The 24,032-nt window shown below is 39.3% G+C and overlaps 1 protein-coding gene across 1 annotated transcript in view; it reads right to left on the bottom strand.

Annotated features, from left to right (window-relative positions):
• MYBPC1 (myosin binding protein C, slow type) overlaps positions 1 to 21,534 on the bottom strand; it is an 80,544-nt gene extending 59,010 nt beyond the window's left edge. Inside the window, exons 1-2 of the mRNA XM_010286681.1 lie at positions 21,418 to 21,534; positions 601 to 633 (exon numbers count right to left, since the gene is read on the bottom strand). Coding sequence (XP_010284983.1) covers positions 601 to 633; positions 21,418 to 21,442 — 58 coding nt within the window. The 5' untranslated portion in view covers positions 21,443 to 21,534. The remainder of the gene's footprint in view (positions 1 to 600; positions 634 to 21,417) is intronic.
• Between the last annotated feature and the right edge of the window lie 2,498 nt (positions 21,535 to 24,032).

The raw sequence follows: 24,032 nt of genomic DNA, 5'->3' as shown, positions 1-24,032 counted from the left end.
CTACTCCAATCTAGACAACCAGACTCCTCAGGGCAATTGCCTATATGCTGACATCCAGTGACATTTTAGATAGGTTATCCAGGAAATGTTCATTGGATGACCATGCATGACCCAGGATCTGCTCCATTGGTTATAGGTGGAACACTGTTTAACAACTTAGACAGGATACCTAATCTTCAGATGGCTAAAATTAGGTGAAATGAATCCCATGTTTAGTTCTGTCAACTTTACTGGTGGTGTACCTTCGAGGAGAAATGAAAGAGAATGTTTTGGTAATTAGATGCTGTTCAGCATCAAAGTAGACAGCGTAATTTAGACACAGAATTTAAGCAGTCATAATTTTCCTGTATCCTGAAGGACAGTTGCAAATCCTGAAGGATTACTCAAACAAGTTGTCTTGCAAATAAAAATTGACTGAAAAATCAACATTCAGGCAAACTGAAGTGAGAATATCTTATCTGGGAAGGTTTTCATACTTTTCTTACTAGCCTCTCACTTTCAAAGGGACAATGAACACAAATCATATTATGGCTATGCAGTATCTAGTTTCATGCAACCGTTGTTAGGTTTACAGCACAAATTAGCATTATTTACACTAACCTGGAGGTGGCGGTGCACTTTCAGTTTCAGTCTCTGAAAAATGAGGAAAGAAGACAGATATTGAGCTCTAAGTAAAAGCAAATATTTTTCATACAATTGGTATATGCTTGTTGAATTTGGACACAGTCTGTGTTCATTTAATATTTTAATGCAGTTCTCAAAATTTTTTTGCTTTCACACATGCAACACATGGCATCTTGAGAGTAACATGGTCAGAGGCCTAAAGCATATGCTCTGTGAAGAGAGGATACTGAACTTGTTCAGTCTGGAGAGAGATAATACTCACAGAATCATAGAATCATTTAGCTTGGAAAAGACCTTTAAGATCATCCAGTCCAACAGTTAACCTAATACTGACAAGTCCACCACTAAACCGTGTCCCTAAGCATCACATCTATGCATCTTTTAAATACCTCCAGGGATGGTGACTCAACCACTTCCCTGGGCAGCCTGTTCCAATGCTTGACAACCCTTTTGGTGAAGAAATTTTTCCTAATATCCAATCTAAACCTCTCCTGGTGCAATTTGAGGCCGTTTCCCCTTGTCCTATCACTTATTATTTGGGAGAAGATGCTGACACCCACCTTGCTACAACCTCCTTTCAGGTAGTTGTAGAGAGTGATAAGGTCTCTCCCTGACATGCAGGTCATCTACTTGCATGTATTCATATTAATCTATATAGGTGGGCCCCAGTACATTTCAGGACCTTTGGGCAATTCCAGTTTAGGACTGTTCTGGAATATCACAGAATCCAAGCTGAATTTCAAGTTTGGGTTTGTTTTGTTTGAGTTAATTAGTCTTGAACCTATGCTTAAAAGTATAACTTACCACATTAATATGCTTCTGTCAGATGATATTCTATGGTTAAGCAAAATTCCCATCAACTGGAATATTATCTAATATGACTTTAATTGTGGAGTGTAATGGATCCATTAACTGAGGAGGATCGTGCACAAAGAATCCAGAGACCTTTATCTCATTTTCACCACTCCATTAGATCTAGAGTTCGGTCCTCAGTGCAAGCAGAAAGTAAAAAACATCAACTCAGCCATTCTTCATAGGACCTACAATGTGTTTGTTTTCTCTTTCTTGCAGTCATGTTTTTTAAACTAAATCACTTCCCTTTCAGATGTGTGGTACAGAAACCAGGCTTTTTATCCTATGTTATCCTTTTGGGATGACATGTTCTCCAATCTAAAAACATAAGAACAAATTAACTAGATAAGATAAACTTTATTTTTAAAATGTTAAAGGAAGCTTATTCTCAACCTGTAAAAGTGTTCAGACTCTAGACTAGTTGAAAATAGTAATATTTATTGGAGACAGTGCATTGACTTACACTTTAACTACTTGCAACAAGCAAAGATTGAAAAGGTTGAAATCCTTAACTGTAAGAGTAGACGGCTCTTACTAACCTTTGTCATGTTATGGGTATTAACCTTTGGGACCCCACCTCAGGTCATATTCAGGAAATAAAGTTTCACTTTCTGTCACACAGAAATGCTGGTAAGGTTATTCCTTTGCACTCAGGTCTAAATATAACTAAAACATGCTTCTCATTCTTAATAAATCCACTTAATGTTTAAAAGGGAGGAATACTTCTAGTACAAATATAATTTTAAGCTGAGTGTGTGAATTTGATATGGTTTAGGAACTTCCAGCCACATACACGGCTGCTATAACAAATACTTGTAGAGGGTCCAAAGAGAATCTCTTGCTACAGGGAAAGAGCTCAGTGCTGTAAGTTCTGATCACAGCACCTATGATACAGAATAGAAGGGAACATGTATATTAAAGGCTAGCAGACACCGAGTCTGATAATAATAAAATAGCTTTACTTAGGTTCATAGCAATTATTTTTTTTCTGGTCTAATTACTTAATGTACTAAGTTTTGCTTTGTGGCCTAGGAAAATATGAAAAATTTTCATATGAAAATATGAAAATTCCACAACAAAAAGTACATCTCGGAACATATCCCCTTTACTACTATGACATTTCTCACTGCTTCCACTGAGAATAAAATAACATCTCTGTGGCATGGAAGTCTATTTCTTGTGTGGAAAAGTAATAGCAGAAATTATTGACTGTATACTTGTCTTTTTGAAATTTAATAGCTAGAAACAGGGAGTATTCTTATGAACACTGAATTAGAAAATTCTCCCTGGCTCACCAGCAATAGCCACAAATTTATAAAGACAGCTCACCAAACTAAGCACTTTCCAGGCTCAGATGAGAGTGTTATGAGACTTTTGAGGGACTTCCCTTGAGTTTTTCTTTTATTTTGAAAGGTATTTCATGGCTTCATCACACAGTGGTGTTGATCAGTAGTCACACATCTTTCTAGTCCTGTCTTACGTAGCAGTAGGCACAGATGTTAGCCAAAATCTACAGCACAGACCAGACCTGAAACATTATTACTATCGTCTAAACTTCATCATATACAGGCAGACATACAAGGAGATATTCAAAACCTGAGCAGTGTCATGGGTAACCTACTCTAGTTGACTCTGTTCCTAGCAGGGAGGTTGGACTAGACAGTCTCCAGAGGTCCTTTCCAATCTCAGCTATTCTGCAGTTCTGTGATGGGATGATGACTGAAGCCAGGCAAAGAAGTCAGTGGTTTCTTTCCTAAACTGTAATTCAAGGCTGTTTGGGCTATTGCTAGGAAAACTGGGGCAAGAACTGAGCTCAGGGGAGAGACCTGAAGTATGGTACGGGAAGAAAAAAGGAAGGGAGAGAGTTCCAGGCACTGGGGGTGGCAGAGACATGGGAGATACTTCAACATAATCTTTTGGCCGTGTGCGACCCCTTTCATGGTCATGCTTGGCTTACAGTCCCATTCCTGAGGACAGCCAGGAAAAAACCCCATTAATAGCACTGAGTAGTTTCCACCTCCCCAAAGAATGATAGCCCTCTCTGGCTGACCTCTGCAACAGGCTTGTTGCACACAACCGGCAGCTTACGGTTGTGCTCCTTCCCTAGGAGGTATGCTCACTGGAGTGCCCAGATGCCATTCCCAGCAGCCCTGTTGCCTAATATGGTCCTCTGTCGAGGCATTGTCAGGGGGGCTGGCGGTGGAGAAACCGTTGCCTCCAGCACGCGCTCCTCAGCCCCTTGGGAGAAGAGGTGTTCATCACTAGGTTGTAATGATGCCTCTCGAGCTAAAGAGGAAAGAGGCTGTTGAAAGTCCAATTACTGTTGGATTGATACCATAATGTCAACTGGGCCTTCTACTGAGCAACTGAAGTTAACTTCTGCCTCATAGTTTCTAAGACAAAATTGGTAATGGTGTCTTCTTTGCAGTTCTTTATTAAAGAAGCCAAGAATGTTGCATTTCAGTGGGTCATGTTGTGTTAAACACAGACCTTGGGTTATTCATAGGTTGTGAAATTTGTAAAGCAGCTGGCTATCTATAATTCTACAGCAAGAAAAGGAATTAACCTAGAAGTCATTTCTATATGGCTACTCAGAAAACATAGTATATATAAGAAGTATAGTTAGCAAATAAAGTGAAAGCACAACTGTCACTCCAGAAATGCTTTCATGCCTCAGCCATGTCATGAGATGTACTCATGATCCAGTTTGACATAGGATATGAGCACTTAGAGCCAAGACATTTTTATTTGTGATTTATAATTATACATACACACATACAATCTTGAAAATCAGCAGGAGATGCAACTTGACCCATTACCAACAATTTTCCATCACTGTTTCACATTTACTATGTTCAGCTTTTGAGATAAAATAAGACTTAAAATCTTTTGCTATGCATATAGATAACTAAGCTTAAAAAGTTCCTTAAGATTACCCATGTGCTAAAGTTATGGAAATGCTCAAGAACCACGTTAAATTGGGACTATCATTATTTAAAATTTCAATTCCATTTTAGGTCTGGCTGCACTGACATCCGACCTGCGATAACCACAAGAAGCTTTGGCCGGGAACTGGCAGGGTGCTTATGTGTGGTTTTCAAGGGCTCTAAATTCCCACTTCCACTGGCTTCTGTGACAGCAACAAGCATAGCAACTCCCTGACATCATATATATTACTTTTCACATTGGAGTGTAAACATAACAAGGCATGCTGACAGTTCTAAAACAGTCTCCAGGTCCTACCCTACTACTGTTCTGGGAGCAAAGTATTCTGGAGACTTGCAGTTCATACCACTTGAGAGCTACAGGTTATCAGCAAGTATATTGGGAAGAGGTCTGGCTGGATAATCTTTCTCATCTTGCGACTCTGTACGCATGACCAGATTTGTTTTGGGTAGACTTAGGAACTCTCAATGATACTGGAAAATTAGTAGTGTTTTGGGTTTTTTCCCTTAGATGAAGGAAATGACCTTGAGCATTAAATCAGGGCTTGCACGAAGTCTAAAGATAGCATTTCACCATCACTGGGCTGGAACATTCACAAGAAGGAGGAGGAAAATCTCCTGCACTAATTTCTGCCTGCAGTTAGATATAGATTGGTTACAACCCAGCAAAGACTCTGGTCTGAACAGCCAAGGGATTCAGGATCTCACCCAGTCTAACCAGAGGGCTTACTCCTATTTACCTGAAAGGGAAGCCAGGACTATAGCTGCATCATCATGGATACAGGTATGATATCTGTCTGTGTAACAGCAGCATATTAAAGTGACTTTCATATGTCAAAGAGCACAAGGATGGTCACTTAATGCTTTTTGTCACAAAGAACTGTCAACTTGTGTCAAATTTAAGTAGGTGGATTAAGCTTGTGGACATAGCCTCAAGGGATCAGACAAATATAACTATTACATAGGCATTCCTAAAGTGCTGACTCTGCTAGTCAGACAAAAATAGACAAAATGCTAGTTTGGGGAGAGAGCGTGGCTCACCCCAGCCCTTGTGCAGTTGTCGTGTAAGGATTGCGTGCGCGGCCCCTATAAGACACGAGAACTGCCATTGTGGCACATGGCTTTCTCCTGGGGTAGATGCTCTACTGAAATAGGCGGGTAGGGAAGGACCAAGGATGTAGAACAGCTGCTTGACAGACCTCATGTCCAGATTATCAACAGAGAAAAACAGTAAAGCTTCTTCCTTTCAGCATTACTTACTTTCCCTGCAAAAAAACTGTTCCGACGAAGAGAAATGGCTCAAAACGGTTTGACCGTTTTTTATGGGTCACTTCACCCAGGCCAGTACAGACTCGCAGTGGCATCAGTGATGTGGTTAAAAGCCATCTTTTGGAAGACAGGAACTTGCTCAATAAACTGTAGAGATTACTAAAGCATGATGAGCATTTCGCTGGGAAACAATACTGTCAGCAGACCACGGATTAAATGAGCTGGGAAACAGAGGGCTTGATTCAACGTAATTTGTAATCAATAAAGCCACTCTTAATGCATTCCATTGGACTTAAATTGAAGTAAATACTATTCTTATCAATAAAGGGTGGAATACTGAGCATTCTGCAAAACCTGAGCACAGTCATGCAGACAGGGTCTGCATGCTGTCTCATGAGTTTCAGTTCTCCACTGAGAAATAATCTGATTTGCAAACAACTTCCACAGACAGTTTCCAATCTGAGTGGAAGGAAGAAACGGCTGAAATAATTACCCTTTTTTAAATGAATATCCATGGGCATTTTCTATGTTACTTTTAAAATACAGCTACAGAAACTGTTCTAAAAACTTCAGTCCTAGGTCCTGAGCGCAGAAGTCCTTCTAAAGGATTGAAGTGAATAAGCAGTGGTGCTCTGGTGGCTGTCTAGATGACTATTATTGTGGCCAACAGTATGATGGAGCCAGACTGATAAATTTATTCATTTATTTCTATTTTCTGTTTCCACTTGTAATGAGGATGTAGACAGACGAGACTGCCTGTTTTGGCTAGCTGTGACTGTTTCTGGTTAGACATGAAACAGCAACCTTAGGTTAAATAATGTTTTATTTTATTATTGCAACAAAGTGAACAAATCAGAAAGTTCATTGAAGCTGAAATTATTGTTATATTCCAACAATTAAAAGCATTCTAATTCAGTGATGCATATTCAGGTGGGGACTAGAGATGAAATAAACTTAACAAAAAGTTTGCTTAAAAATTTAGTTTTGCATATGATTAAAATTAAAACCATTCCTACTGCATTTCAGCCTGTAGGAAAAAACCAAAACCAAGGATAATAATTAGTCCCAGCATATAATCTCACCTATGATATTCATGTTTCAGGACTGATATAAACACTTACAATTATAAAGAATTTTATGGGCCACAGGATCTGATCAAACTATTGTATGATAAATGCAGAATGTTCCCTGACTTAAGGACTGAAAAACTGAACGAACAGTTGGAACAAAAGCCTAGTAATAGGGAATTCTGTGGAATGGATTAGACACCAAAGAAATAGTTTATAAGTCCACTTGAGGAGCTGCAATGTAATTGGTAAATTTGTAATTTGTAAATCCATAATTATGGGACTGCGTATAGCAACCATTGCTTCTTTACTGTGGTGTTCCTTCCAGTTCCCATTTTTCTAAAATGATGCTATCAAAAAAAATCTGATCATATGTAAACTTCCACATCTTTCTGATTTCTTAGGAGAACTTTGCTTTCATATAGGTATTTATCTCTAAAAACCACTGTAACCATGACCTTGAACAAAAGTAAATTCTTTAATAAAATGTATGTTTACATTACGTTCTCCTAAGTTTGTGCAAGTAGTCTGTCCAATAAAGGACTATGTCAGCCATGCATTAAACCCCCCTGTATTTAATTTCTGGTAGGTAGGAGGCAGCCATCATCAGTCAGCACCCTCATCAGATGGTGCAAGACTTCCTTGGCAGTCTCGAAGTTGCGTAGGTACTGTAACTGGGAACTAGAAGGCTGCCAAGCGTTGACAGTATTTAAAATAGATAAATAAAGCTAAAGTCAGTGACTTTAGTCTACTTATCAAGTTCCCATGCATTCTCAAACTCATTTTTAAACCCACTCAGCCCACAAGGCACCAACATGGAGTGATTAAATTCCATTTGTATTTCCATTGTATCTTTCTTCTCTTATTTTATAGCGAAGAAATTAATCCATAAAAGTTAGTTCCTGAGCACTTATATTCAGGCTTGTATCTCAGAGATGACAAACTAGCAGTAGACTACAATTTGAGGGCCACGCTTAGTTAAAATTTTTTGACTAAATATTTTTCCATTGAGCTTTTGACAATTGCAGTTTTCTAACTTATTCCATCATTGTAAAACAAATCTTTTTTTTTTTAACTTCCAAAACTGAAATTTTGTGATGCTGTCTATCCTGCAAAATCTTGTAGGCAAAGTTTCGCTGGTTACACCATTTATATGGCAAAACAGTTTTGCTGAAATATGTTATAGTCTTTACCAAAGTGACTTGTGCTGATAAGGTAATTCAGTTTGCCATCATAACTGTACCTTTATGAGAAGGCTTTGCCAATACAGCTGTACCTGCAAAGCCATTGAAAAATTCTCCGGGCTTGAGGCTATGGCTATATTGATTTATCTTTCATTCCACATCTTGCTGTGTTAGGTTTTATTTCCATGTTTGGAAATAAAAATATTTTATTTTGAACTATCATTGCAAAACTTGTTATAAAATGAGATGTATGCAATCCCTAATGTCACTGAAAAAATTCTTTGTAGCCATTTTTCCCATCATATTTGCATAGTGAATACTGTGGAAATTCCAGCCAGAGTCAGCTTCTTCCTACATGTGGTAGCTCAATGAGAGAAAGTCTCAAACTTTCCTGCATTATGGCACCATCTCAGTTTATATACACCAATTTAATTTAAATCTGAAATTATTCCCTACTCCTGAAATTCTATATTCCTCACCTACCTGTTCTTAATCATCTGAGCTGATCTTTATTGTTGCTTCATGTGATGTACTACATGCTTGTGGCTCCAGTTAAACAGAAGGAGAAAACTGGCCGTGTAAATATTGCCAACCGGATGGGTGCTCATGTCTAAAGGATTGAAGCAGCGTTCCTATTTTTACATTGTAAAACCAAGAATAAAACAGACCTGAAATACCCGATCTGGACTTCACAGCCTCAGAGATTTACTTCTACCAGATTTACCAGTTCGTACCCGAAAAGCCCTAGCTTTTTCATCAGAGCGGGTGTCGCGGTGGGATTTGCTGACGACCCGTAAGGGGCGCTGCCGGCTAAGAGCATGGCCAACGTCCCCCACTTGCTGTCAGGGCTCCCAGCCTCAGGAATGACTGCGATTTCCAGAGAGCAGGTCTGATTCTTGGCTTCGGGTTGAGAATCAGTGCTCTGGCTCATAGGTCAAAATTTAGTGAGCTCTATTTCAGCTTTTGCAGGGACAAAAGATACAGGGCCGTAGAGAGCCAGTTAGTTCCAACGTTCAGGAGGCAGTCTTTTCTGCATAAAGACGAAGCGCGTGAACACAGCATAGTTTTGATTTCTTTAGATTTGTTAGATGTTGCAACACATTCTTAATGTGTTAAATTGCCTGTAAAATAATACGATTTTTTGGTAGCACATGCTAATGAGAAATCCAGCTTTCAAAATGACTTCTAGCCCAGCCAAGGGAAATTCCCCTTTTAAATAACCCAAATCTAATTAATCTTTGTTATGTATTTACTGAAATCAATTTATTCACTCTTCAGAAAAGTTTGATCCCGTGTAAAAAAGTATGGCAATAGATAGACTTTATTCTCAGTTTCCTATCCTTCCTTGCAATAGTTTGTTAACAATTTTCCTCTGGAAGCAAGTATTTTCATTTAGTTCGAGAGATACCTGAGGGGAAAATGGAAGCAAAAAACACCACGATATGATACCAGAGATAACAGTACATTGAGTAATGCTAACTTTCTTTCTGAAAGCTGCAAAACATGATAAAGAGGTTATTAGATTAAAATCTTCATAAAACAAAGCACTGCTACTTGGGAACAACAGTAATTTATTCCTCAAACTTAACAATATATTTTCAATGACAGTTGCACTTCTAATTATAGGATAAAAGTCAGCAATAAAGCTGAAAGGGCAGTTATTTCAAGAGGTGAGTACTTAACCAGTAAAGAACTTCCTTTCAGATTGTCCAGATAATTTCCAAACCAGCTCAGGAAGCATTTTTCTAATTTAGAAAAATGTCTTCACTCTTGCTCAAGCCACAAATCACCACACTGTTGTTTTGCTGAGCTATCCTGAAATATTTCACTCTGAATCAAGGAAATCAATTGCAGTATTGTTTTACGAAAATTGCATTATGGACCCAATGCTCTGCATAACTGGAGTGAGTTCCACGCAGGACTCCTGTTGTTCCGTGCATTCAGGTTAGTCCTGAGAGCCATGTGGGTATGTGCAGATAGTGAGAAATCATTCCACATAGAGAGCTTGACTGTTAGGGGAAAATGAGGGCATCAGCATAAAGCTGTGGTGATGTGAATTCATGCAATCTGATTTATTTCAGCAAATGACAAGGAAGCATTTGGGACATGCTGATAGGTTTCATTTTAACCAAACTTCAGACTAAAACATTTCAACACTTTGAAGTGAAAACCTGCTGATATTCCCATTCCATAGTTTCAGGGCAAAACCAAACACACACACACACACACACACACACACACGTACACACGTACACACACACACACACACACGAGGCAAAACCAAACACACACACACACACACACGTACACACACATGTTGGGATTTCCCCAGGGCTGAATTTATCAGCTTGTTATCAGCTCTTTGTCAAAGTAATACGTACTACAACTGTGTCTAAACATTGTCATGACTGTGTCCAAATACCAAATAAGAAAAACATTTACTTCAAGTCTATTTGACAGTGAGTGACAGACAATTTGATACTCTGTGATCTTTTCAAGAAGGAAGAGTCTTCTCAGACTTCCTTCAGACAAGAGCTCTCACCTGTCATCTGCACTTCAGTACTCAGCCTCCTCTTGAGAGACAATGTCTTACAGAACGGGAGTGTAAGGAGGAACCCTGACACAGGGCTGTCAGGTGCATCGGTGATTAGAGACCATTTCAAGCAGCTATATCACTAATAATCCATTACTTACATCAGCCTGAATTTTTTACCCAATGCTAATTTTCACTTATCAGGCTTGTTGAAAATAACTCGCTCAAGATGAAAAAGAGGGTAGTAGCATCCGCTTTCTTAGTTTACTAAGGGTAACTTTTATTTATAGCATCCGCTTTCTTAGTTTACTAAGGGTAACTTTTATTTATGGGCTACAAAATTTAGGGCCTGCTAATTTTTGTGAGTGCTGATGTTCCAGTACATGCCAGCCAAAGACGATTTGTAATTAAGTCTGGAGAAGGATTAAAAAAAAACCCCAAAGATACTGGCAATGTAGGAAAACTTTGTATCAGAGTTGCAGCATCGCTAATATCAAACACTAAAAGACTCAGAAGTTACCCTAAAACTCAGAAAATTATTTATTTAATGGGAATTCTATGCACTGACTTTGGGAGTTTTCTTTTTTGGTAAGCTTGTTTGCATATAATTATTTATTGTTGCTCAGATGCCTGGAATTCAACATTGTATTGAAAAACCTTTAGGAGTATTTTGCACATGTGGAGGGAAAGGACTTTTTCTGTAGCTAAAAATTTAGGAGATCTAAGGTCCCAGAGACCTATGGCACTAGGCAAATCTTTGGTGGGTCATGCAGCAATATTTATGTACATGGAAGTCACGTATATCCCTTTGTGGGTGTTAGGTATATGAAATTACATACATCCCTCTGTGTTAATACTGTTACATTTTCTACCTCTTGGTCTCATTCTGCAGCAATGAAGACAACTGTGAGAATTATAAACCTTCACTTTAAAAACATCACTTAACTTGCCTTTAGGGAGAACACCACAGCAGGATGTTTGCAGACAAAGTATGAGGGTTTGCATCAGTAAATCAGTAAGTGATATGTGTAAAAGAAAACTTTCAGAAAACATGACAGCATAATGCATTTGAGATGCTGTTGTGAATAACAGTCACAGCTCACTGAATATACATTCTTTCTAGCTAAAAAAGCTCTTGGGTAAGAGAGAAACCTTCATTGCAAAACATGGAAATGCAAAACAAGGGCAAAGAAAAAGGGGCAGAGGACAGAGGTCAGATTTCCCCTTTAAAAATAGGGCTAAGGAAAGCTTAGATGAAAGATTAGTAAGGCTGGAGGGAATGCCATGGAAAAAATGTCATCAGGCATCTGACCCTCTGTGCCTTCACTGAAGTCTGCATCTGTGGAGGAGTGGCAGCCACAGACTCCGTTGGTATTACGACTCCTCTTTGGGTCTAAAATAAGGTTTTTGGCCTAGATACTATGTTCTTATAAAAACGGAAGATACCGACTGTGCTATAGTGAGTGTATGTATATCTGTATCTACGTGAATATCACAGCACGCGACCCAGAAGCTATTAGTCAATCAATTACTCCATCTGCATGGCATTTCTCATGTGACTGTTCCTAGATATCTCTAGCCACTGATATTCTCCACATCGCCAGGGATAGTGTTTTCTGTAATTTTTGTTAGCCACAATGCTTTAGTGGTACTGGAAACTAATAAAGCTGTTGAAAAAGGACAGAAATGCAATGCTGTGTACATTCAGGTGTGCAAATGGTTTGAAATGTTTCACTTCAGGTCAGAAAACAGTGAAAGGCCCTACCATACTAGCACAATCAGCTCAGACTGATAAGGCAATTATTTTCTTCCTCTAGAACAGTTGGAACTGGTGCACCACAAATAGTAATTTGTGCATTTCTCTTGCACAGAAAAGATCTTGTGGCAGAAAGTTATGAAAATTAACACAAAAATAGCCAAAGTTTGGAATTCAACAACTGTTCAACAACTATGTCTTTCTGCTCTTTCTAGTCCACCAGCACATTGGAGTAGGAGAGTATCAAGGAGTAAGACCTATCCCATCAACTGAACCAGTAAGTTTTTCATTTGGGGTCTCTTTCAGTTTTAGATGCATCTGTATTCAGTTTAATTTCATCACAACTTCAGGGCTTTGAGAGAAGACAAAATCTGGAATAGCCTTTCGGACTGGGTTTGCATGCTGGCTGAGCAAAGCATGGCTCCCATTCAAGAAAAAAGTCATCTTTTGAGCTGCTTTGTGAGTTGCTTTTGCTCGGCCTGTACCTGATGTGTTCCATCCAGTCAGTTCAATAACAAGAAGTGAGCAAATGTCTCTGCAATTTATGTGTATGCACACAGAGCTAAGATTTATAAACAGAAATCTGTATGAAAAGGGAATCTTCATCTGTGTCTGTGTATGATTGCAACCTACTCTTGGCATTTATGACCAAAATTAGGAAGGTATTCTGAGCCTGCAAAGTCAAGATGAGTGTGTATTTTAATACAGATCCCTCTCAGGAAGCATCGTGGTACTACTGAACAACACTCCCAGGCGCTCACTAAAACCACCATTTGATCCTACAGAGAATTAAATTAGAACAGAGCTTTTTGTATCACCTGATCAAAATAACTTGCTGGAGCCATCACATATAAGGGCAACTGCCCTAGGAAGTAGATCACATGCTATTTTCAATTAGTTATAGGGCTGGGGCATAGCAAATTATGTAAGAAATATTTCCTAATCTCCAGGGAAGGAAACTCAATGACACTGTCAAACATGTTGCATTGCCTCAAGATACAGCAGGACTCCCTTCTTGCTGCAGTGTCTGTACGCTTTTGGGAACATGAAGATGGGACATCGGGGGGCTCTAAACTGTGGCACGGGTCACCCAGCCAACTTGCAACTCTCTGCACTGCATGGAAGTCATGTGAACTGACTAACTTGCAGGTTATTGTGTTCGTGAAGGTCTTTCCTGGAACGAACGGCTTTACTCCAAGGCACAGCATGGAGCAATTTTTAGGATGGTGAATTGTTTTGAATTTTAGAACTTTTCTGAGACTCTGCCATATTTGACTTTCTGTTCAACAGCCTTCCGGCACGACTCCAGCAGGCCTAATGTCTAAATTAACCCCCAAGTAGCACTACCAGGGAGCAGGGCATGCAGCATCTCAGTATTATGACGCCTAACACCACTATGGCTACCTGCAGCAGAGGCCACGGGTTATTTTGGCACTTTGAACTGAAAATACAGACAAAGACACTTGCCCAAGCAGTAGAGGATTGTGGGTGTGACTGGTCTTCTTCAGAAGAGGTAGTTCCAAGCAGGGCAGATGTGAGACATCCTGCATCACTTAGCCTACGTCCCACTGACTGCTCTGTGGAGATGCCGTTAGCAACACAGACATAGGTAATGGGGTAGGGAAGCCAGGGAAAGCCCACTACCTTTTGTGAATAGTGCATTTTTTTTTAGGGTTCTGAGAGGTCTCTGAGCAGAAATCTGTCTTCATACTGCTTGAATCCATAGTAACTTTCTGTTCATACAGCATCTCAGGAAGCGGTGAAGATTGACTGAAACTTTTAGCAAAACATGCTTGCTAGAATGGCTTCCCAGGACATAAAATCCTGTTGGACACAGAACTGGATTTTGATTCTAATTCACTCTCTCCTGCAAGCATCTTCATCTTGGCTGAAGTTTATCATCACTGCTAGTTCAGTGAGCTCTAGGAGCTAAAATGACACCTGAAAAATTAGGGAGAGTAAATTCCTGGAATAGGAATTCATGGAGAAATCTACATGTGTTTTGCTGAACACATTGTAGAATATTCATAAACACATTATTATTTAACGTAAAAAGTGCTTGCTACTCATGGCTACAAATGTCCTTGATGTAAACAGTCATTCATCTAACAGCTTAAAGCTGCTGGAGGAAGTGGGAGTAAGCTAGAGTAGAAAGGAAGAAGAGGAATGAATATTGATTTGAACAGGAATGCAACTTTCTTTTTCCTCTCATTGTTGCAAAAAATAAATTTAATTTTTCGTTGTTTTAAGCACTTAGCTTAGCCATGAAATAAAATACATTGACTCCTTCTTATAAAAAATAAAGCAAGTAAAACCAGCTGGATTTCCCAAATAACAAAAAAATGGCAGTAGCACCTCGTTTTTTTTTTTTTTTTATGAGTGCACCCAGCAGATTACAGAAGGGTGCACTCTCCTCTGGTCATGGGAATCTGGACCCAACGTACTCCCTCATTTATTGATGCAAATCAATAAATGCAAATAATGTTTGAGTGGAACTGTCTCGTTGTCTTCTTATAAAGCTACCCATTGCAGAAAATCCTTATACACTAACTGGACAAATTGTAGAGAAGACATCTGTAACCTTATTATTAAGGTACTCAGAAAAAAAGGAGACACATGAATGTGTCTATGGTGTGAGCTAGAAGTCCAAGCTACCATTATAATAATTGGAATTAGATTTTTATTCACCATAAAATAGCTGCTTATGGCTCAATTCATTTTCTTAAACATAGGTGACCAATTATATTCAGATGCTGTAGCATACCCTTCCGGTTTCTAGCTGCTACTCCAGGGTCTTGCAGATCTCCCACATCTCTGAGTCATATCTGCCAGCCCAAGATGGGTATTCTGTGTATCCTAGAGCATCTCATATCGCAGTAGGCACCTATGTTTAGGCAACTGCTGGCTGGTCATCTGAGCAGCAGCCTGGGCTCCGCTGACTGTCATGACCTGCTGTCTGTGATTCCAGTGGGAGCGGGGACACCTAGTTCACTTGCACACTCTTCCATTTGGGTATCTGTTTCCTAACCCAGAGATCTCCTGTGGCAATGTACGGACATTAGAATCTTACCAAAATTTTCAGTGAACTAACATGGACATTCATGTCAGATCAGTTCTCTCTTCCTTAACTCTTAAAACAACAACTCTTCAAAACAAAAGAATAAAATCTCCTGGTGATCATAAAATGCCGCAAAATCCCCCGGTGAATGATGGAAAAAAGGCTTCAAATATTGGTTCCCTAACAGCAGTGAAAAGGAGAAACATTGTTTTGGAGCCTTCAGAAGTAGCACTTCAGTCACGACTGAGAGCAGAGAGAGGGCTGGATGGGAGAAGACAGGGCTGTTTCTCAGCCACCCAGTTCCTCAGACTCAAGAGGCAAATCTGCTGACTGTGGGACTGAGAGAACTCTAATTACACCTAAAGTTAATGATTCTGTTAATTTGCTTTCTCCTTTATTTTACAGGGTTTTTACATTCAGTGCAAAGCCACATTAGTGTCTGGATGAGAACAACCTTCGTTCCCCTCAATCTAGAGCAGTTAAAGCAGTCCCTCTAATTTAGTGGCATCTCTGCATTTTCCCTGAGTGAGGAGTCTAGTATTTGGCCCTACCTCAAGGGAAATTTCCCAGGTATTTTATTTTCAAACTCGTTTTGCTCTTCCAGTTCAAGGAACGCTCTGGATGTCCCCTCACGAAACATGAAATATGTCGTACAACATATTTTCGAAGCACCGTTAATGTGTGTGGGAGCTACTAATGTTTTGATAACTGAAGTCTCCCCACATCTCTCTGCTATTTTTTTGCTATGCAATCACCGACCTTCCCATCTTGTTTGGTAGATCCCTGAAACCAATATGAAGAAACTCATCCGTTTTTCATGGAACAGAAGAGTACTGTAGCATGGTGGTTGTTTTTTTAAACCTCTCTTAAAGTGATATATTTAGGAGGTATGAGGGGAAAGAACTGGGCAGTCCTTTATTTATCTTCCCAACAGGTGCAGCATAGGGAGGCACAAAGGCAGCATTTGCTAATTTCAGTTTTGCCAAGTACAAAGCACCCTCTGGTCTGCTGAAAGGCTGTTCCCTACTTTCCTCCTAAACTCAATGAGATTTTTATTTTAGTGTGACCATATTAAATATTTTTCCTGTGCATAGATGCACTGCTTTTTGCACATGGTGGAGGAGCTTTTCAACTCAAGAAGAACGGTAAACTGGATCAATCTTGCATTATCCACCTACACTAGTATTAAAATAAAATCAACGCATTGTATAAGAAACACATAAACCAATGCAGTTCTTTTAGGTTGCACCATAATAAAACAAAACATAAAACCTCCAAAATAAATCAAGTTTGGGGATCTTTCTTTGCCAGTTTAGGGTTTTTTTTTAATCAAATTAATCTTATTGGAAAAGTAGTCTTAAGCTTAGGAGCAGTAGAGGCGGAAGGTCAAAGAATAGATCTGAGATGCTCTGGCATCTCAGAAGGAAGTGTGGGAGCAGGACTTTGCTATGGGAGGGCAAAGACAGTCGAAGAACAACTCAATTCCCAGAGTGCAACAAGATCCGTGCAGGACGACACGGTTCAATAGGGCTTGAGACGGGAGCGGGGCCCACCCTAACAGATCTAATTACAACAGTTAGGTGTAAGTTTGCTTTCTATTTGTGAGGCCTTTAAATTTATTAGCTAGAGGTGATGAAGAGAAACTTTCTAAAGAATTGATGCAGAAAATAAGATAAGGGGTTAGGGTTTCCTCCTTTCCTCATCCACCATAACTCATTTACCTGCGACTTTAATACAGCGCTGGGAAATGATATGTATGGGCCTGACTTTGAGTGTGATTTGGCTCCAAGACTGAAGGAAGTCAGAAATAACGGGAATGCATTTTGCAGTCGGTCCTGCAGAGGGGCAATGATGATAGCAGAAGATGGATGTCCGTATGCTTCTCTTTCGCCTCACTGAAGCATGCGCCTAGGCAGTGAGGACAGCAGCAGCTGCACTGCCCGGTTTGGTGCCGTAATCAAATGATTACACAGGTCCACTCTCCTGCATCGAAAGCACTAAGCAATGTTATACAGTGTTCACATGCTGGGTTCTTGAATTTTCAGGAAAACATTCCATCAGCAGTGTTAATTTTGACATGAGCCAAATTCATATGCTGAAGCAGAATTTCCATTTAACTTCCTTTTCACCTCTGAAAAATTGTCTAGCCTTGAAAATATGATATTAAAAGAAGTCCTACTTAAATTAACTTTTATCCAACCTTGATACTGAGATTGATTTCCCACTGGAATGCTGCTCTGCGTGTCTACTTATGTAGACATGTCTACAGTCTCTAGCTGTGATAAAATTTGTTTGACAATGCCTATTATCTTGATACACCAGACTGAGGTATTGATTTCAATATTATAAATATACTGCAAATATAGAACAATCATGCAATGAAACAAAACCAGTCATGTTTAAAATAGAATTAAAGGCTGTTTCAACTGGGCTTCTTCACGGAGAACAGTGTCACCTTATCTCCAAAGCAGCCTCTACTGATATGTCTGTTTATCTCCTTTTACAAACTGCTTCATGTTTTAGAGATTGTCCTTTTAACAGACAATACATGCACATAGTTTTCTTCACAACTTTTACATCTATGCTGCTTATAGATTGAAAAAGGTTTTACTGAAACACTGTCTAAAGTAGACACATTGATTTTTAATTTTGATTCCTTGCCAATATGTGGATACTCCGGGCAGTATTCAAGCAGAGCTTGCAAACCCTTAGAAAATGAAGCTGGCAGACAGTTGGTAAATGCTTTGGCTTAAAATTTGAAATGGTCACTGAGTTATTTCCTAGATTGGGGAGAATAAATAAGGCAAATTTACAGAGCTGCCTACTGGAGACTGGCTTGCACCTGTCCCTGTGGGATGATGCCCACAAATAGTTTGAAACTGTTGCTCTTGAGAGTCTTGGCACTTATACAAAAGCATGTCCAAATGCCGTGGCCTCTGACAGCTTAAGAGGGCACCTAATTAATGGGCAGCTCTTCTTATGAATATTGATTAAAGAAAAGAGGGGAGCGGAAAGACTGAGTGAGTGATTACAATAAATTACAGGAAGTAATTACATGAGGGAGTGTTATTTTATTAGTCATCAGCAAAATGAAAGACCGTTAAATTTAAATGCACTGGTAAAGGTCTTCAGCATCACAGTCCTATACTAGTGATCCACTGGGATCAGTTAACCCATGGATGTAGTCTTCACCTTGTGTATACGAAATTTTAGAGAGGCCAAAACAAAAACATCTTACAATGACATGAACCCATACTCCAAGGAAGCCACAGCTGATGTAATATATAGGACTTCAGCTTTTTAAGAGTACAAGAAAGACCTTAAACCATTAGTCATGGAAGTCTGTTTCCACAGTGACAAATTCCACTAGACTGAAGTGCTCCAGCAACCTTCTCTAAGCTGAGTGGTGTGTTTAATTTGGTGATCCTATTTGTTAGGAGCACATTGTAGGGGTACACTCTCACCAAGTCAGGAAATTTCTCACTTTGGTAATCTAATAATTTTAAAATAGCTCAAAGAGCATTTGGCCTGAAAAAAAGTCTGGGAGCTTGCTACAGCACTGCCTTTGAAAAAATCTAGCTACGTACATCACAGACTGCAGTGACAAAAAAATGCAAAGCTGAGATTTTCTTAACATTCAAGTTTTAGCCAGTTTCTGATTTCTGAGCTGCTTGGTCTTGTGTGTGCTGTTTTTAACAGGCAGGACCTATGAGAATAAGGAGTATGGGATCATTCATGTAGATTGCTTCTTTTGGAAATGTCAGAAGAATACTGTTTAGGTGCCTATGTGATGTAGAAGCCTTAAGCTTCTTTTTTTCTCTGCTTTTCATTGTAGTCTGCCAAAAAGTTCCTCAAAGGTTTCTCAGAGAGTCCCTCCAGTGGTATCTTCCAGAATGTAGTCAACCCAAGGTTCACCTTCATTAATTACCTTGAGTCCTTCATGCCTTGGAAATTACCTTGAGAACAGGCGTTTAATGGTCATGTGAGCTTCTGAATTCTTACTGGTAGAGCTAGTACCAGTAGTAGCAGTGGTATTGCACTATTATTGGTACTGAATACTCCTGGCACTAATATGGCAAGTACTTGTACTTTATAAGTACTGCCAGCAGCTCAGGTGAGTTCTTGATCATAGAAAAATCTTTAGGAAACAGCTCATCTCTTAAGTACAATAAGATAAACCTGTTATCACTCTGATCTACTGTCTGCAAATACACTGGGTGCAATGAGCAACAACCAGCATATAACCTGTATGTATCACTTTTCCAGAGCTCATTACTACTGGTGAACTCTAGCTCTATCAGGACAGAAAGCTTCAATATTTTTTATGTTCCTGAATATTGACTCATCAAAAATCACATTTATTTCACTGTCAATATAATGTTGCTCAGAGTTGCTAAACTTATTTTGTAACACAACCATGAGATGCATTTGTAATCACTGCATTGTAAGAATATCTTTGAAACAATCTAGTCTTAATAATAACCTTTAGAAACATGAGCCTCCTAACAAATTTTCTCCAAAGCACATATCTTTTGAAAGTACAGAAATATTTTAGGTTTTTTTTTTAGTTGGCAGCCACAGAATGCATTCTGATTAAACTGTGTAATATCCAGTCAAATAACAGATCAAGTAAAAAGGACACTTAATACATGTGTAAATCATTTGAATTACAAATAAGACACTCTAGAAGGGGTTTGGCTCTAGGTTTGATATAGAGGATTAGGCTCTCATATTAATACGTGCACTTGGTGTAGCTATTTTCAGAAGGATACTTCATCCATCATTGTCCTCGAACACTAAGGAGGGCCAGTAAGTAAAATGATCACATTGGTCTGTCAACAGTACTTGCTTAAGGCTCAGTCGTGCAAAAAGTTTAGTTTTCATATGCCCCAAACCCAGCAAGGTGCGGAAACTGCCTAATGCTCCTGATAGTTGCTCTGCTCTTGCCTTCCACAAAACCAGAAAATATTTCAAAAAGACTTTTAAAGTAAGGCAAATGCTATTGATAGGCCAGTGTTAAATGAAATGTACTCGTTCAAACTATACACGTAGGCCTATCAAATCTTTCAGAATCGATGGGAAATAAATGCTATTTAATGACTTCTATACTTTCCACAGGATTATTTTTAAGATTAAACTCAGTTTTGCATTTGTGAATGCGTTAGGGAAGCTGTCTATATACCTCTTGTTTGCCAACACTTGCAAAGCGTATACAGTTTGCACATTTATGGCTTTGCAGAAGCTATGTATATTGTCAATGCTAAACAATAATCACCACAAATTCTTACCAAAGTGTCTGCATTTGAAAGAAAAATAAAAGAAGGGCTATGGAAGTAATGCAAATATTAAGAAGCTTATTTAGCTTAAATTTGCAAAATAGTAAAACTTAAATGCTAGCTTAAATAAAGTTATGAATTAATAGACGCTGAACATTTTGTGCCTGTTTGACGGGCAGCCTCCAATGGACAATTCTGTATCTTGCTAGCAGACTACGTACTCAGTTTCTTTGCTATAAACTTAATAGTACCACAAAAGGAGCCAGTATTACTGCCTTTAACTATCCTACTGAAACATTAAATAATAATTTCTGTAGTGTGGCAAAATGTATCGTTCCAGTCTGACCTGTGCAGAAAAACTTACTACATTCTTCACTTATGCATTAGACATATAGAATGTATTTTGATCAGAACCTTAAAACTTTCATGAACATATCATTTCTATTCAATAACTTATAAAACTTTATGAAAAACTTATCAACATGCTGGTTTTCTAAACAATAAGAAATGCTTATTCCCTCTTTTACAGAGTCCAGATACCTTAGCTATAGAGAAACCACTAATTGCACTACAAAAATTCCGCAGTCTTTAAAAAGTGAATACAGCATTTGCCTGATCAAGTAGTTTCTCAATATCACTGTAAAGCCATTGTTCCTTGTCTAAAAGAGTTGGAAGCCAAAACAGTGTTGTTCGGATTGGTGATCTGTAATGATATAATGATGTTACACTGCTATGACTCTTACATATTATTTGTTGCTGAAATATGCAAGATGATCTAAAAGGTGGTGTGTGTGTGTGCATACTTATAATTCCTGTAATTAAGAAATATTCAGGTAATATTTGTTATGCTTACCATCTTTCTTGGTGGGTTCCGGCATTATTACAAGAGTTCTTTATTCCCAGTGAGTTTCAGCCTTTCAGATGCAGCAAGTAGTAGCCCCAAGTCCAGCTGAGAGAGTATGCAGATCAGTATGACAAGCAGAGGGTAAGAAGAATTCCTCTGCTTTATATACTGCGACTGAAATATCAATCAAAATAGCACCTCCTCTCTTTTCAATGCAAACACTTTGAAAATTGACAGTTATGGGAACCCCTCTCACATCTGTTGTCTGCAGCCTCTGCTCCCTTGGCTTTTGGAAGGAATCTCTGCTGCATTGCATGGGGCTGATGAGAACATCTATAAGTTTCTAAATTCAGCTGTACCGCTCGCTCTCCACACCTCTCTCTCTAACATGCAGACACACATACACACGCAGATAGGGGCTGAAAAAGCGACTGCCACGCTGTTAAAGAGTCTCTCCTGCCTGCAGAACTTATAGGAACTGCCTGTATGCATTTACACCTTTTCCCATAACATAAAAGGGACAATTAAGTATAGGCAGTATGCCTGCAGTTAAACTTAATTTCCCTCCTTTAAGAGAAAGTGGAATGCAAAGATGGAGTGAGAACTAGAGTGCTTTGCCATATTAACGAAGAAAAAAGCATTGTTGTGTTCCTGTTTGGAGCAGTGAAAACCCTCCGTATCTCCCTTCTGATTACACTTGCTATACTTTATTGGGTCCTTTCCCTGTAGCCATCCTCATTCTGGCTTCAGGAGAGATTATAGAGTTCCTTTCAGTGCTGCTACCTCATTAACTGGAGGGGTCATTGCTGAAAGATGAGATATTCTCTTTTCCACTCATCCAGGAGATGCAACACTCCTTGCCTTTGCCAAGCCAGGAAACCAGACAGAAGGAATGGAAATCCTATCTGTATCATGCTCACTGAGCCACTGAACTAAGCCACCGGGCTGCCCTCCTCTTAAACTCCTACTTAAAGTATTAATATGTAGGCAATAGAAATACAGGTCATGTTAATCAGGGGGTACTAGGATTTATTTTCTCATGCCCTTTTAGGATTCTGAGACAAACCTGTAGTGATTAGTGCAATAGATGAAGTGGTCCTCAAGGGTTTCATGCTGTTAAAACACATGTTCACATCATTATCACATATCAATATGAACTAGGCTACTAGACAGACTGCTCACTGTCTAAAAACACCCAAATGTTATGGAAAAAGTTTTACGTCTTTGAATAGGAATTACAGATGGAATAGTGGTCATGGGCCTGTTTATCCTGTAGCCAATGCATGATTGTTTCCTCTACAATCTGTTGTTTTCTGGCTATTTAGCCATTTTATAGACATCTTATAAGGGACTGGAATGCCATTCATTTTATTAAGAGACCAGACTATCATCTGTTTTTTCCTGCTCTACTCATTGTGGTGTTTTATTATTTGACTGATTCATATGCCTATAAAATACAGAGAAAGACAAGATCTCTGCCTGCAAGAACCCAAACAAGGAATATCAAAGCTAGTTTCCGCTTTTGTTTCATATCACTATCTAGGTAAACCTCCTTATGTCACTGAAATAATTCCTGTCCTTGGAAAGCAGAGTGCTACCCTGAATAGGTAACTGGCGATTTTGTCCTTCTGCATATGAGTGCAGTGGCAGTGGGGAATCAGTGCATGAACAGACCTAATAACATTGTAGAGATCATTTTCTCTTTAAAATGATCCCTTTCTTCTGCTCACATCCAGGCACTGAACTCTGTGATGGCTGCAACCAGAATGGGGTGAAAAGCAACTGCTGATTCTCTCCAGCATGGTGTTTCCTTAGTGTCCTTTTGTAAAATGTAAAGACAGTTTACTTTGCATTTTACCCATCATCTTCCAAGTGTCTGGAGATTGTGCTAATAGCGTCTGGAGATTCCCGTTAATACAAAGAGGATTAAATATGGTCACATATCACCCATCCAGCACTGGATGGGTTAGAGGGGACCTGCATCGCAATCTCACGGTGGAAAAGGATTGGAGGCCAGTGCATATCCTGACAGCCTTAAAGGGCTTCCTTTACAGGAAGAGGAAGAAGGATATTCAGGAAGACAGAATCTAACTCATAGACTACCTTTATACTACTAAATAAATCAGTACTGAGACCACTCATTGGCCCAGTGGCCAAGTGAAAGTGTGTGGTTCTCATCCGCACAGCAAAACTCCTTCTCTACCCCAAAACCAGGAGACTGCAGCCAAAATGTCCACAGGGAATGGTTGCTGGCATATGCCTGAGCTTATGCTTAGGCACAGGTGGGAGAGTGCTAGCTGGCCCGAGCCAAAATGGTACCAGGGATCTTGCTAACCATCCCCCAGTGTGGATAATCACAGGGCAACACTTGAACACATGCCCTACACCTGCTTTATTTACTGGTATAAACATAGCTAGAAAAACTGAATTGGTTCTATAACCTCTGCTGAGCAGCAAAGGAAGAAGATAGGTTATGGGTAGAAAAAAAATCGCAAAACATTATAGTTGTCTTTGTAGCATGTGGAGAATTGTGTGTTTCTTGAGGTCTCTCAGCCAGCTGAGAGTGCAAGCAAAAGACTCTTCAACGGCAGGAAATAAATTGAAAATGTGGAGTATCAAATCAA

The sequence above is a fragment of the Phaethon lepturus genome, unplaced genomic scaffold (genome assembly GCF_000687285.1).
Source record: "Phaethon lepturus isolate BGI_N335 unplaced genomic scaffold, ASM68728v1 scaffold1655, whole genome shotgun sequence".
Taxonomy (NCBI): domain Eukaryota; kingdom Metazoa; phylum Chordata; class Aves; order Phaethontiformes; family Phaethontidae; genus Phaethon; species Phaethon lepturus.
Note: the sequence above shows the minus strand (reverse complement) of the source record. Positions and strands in the feature narration are given on the sequence as shown.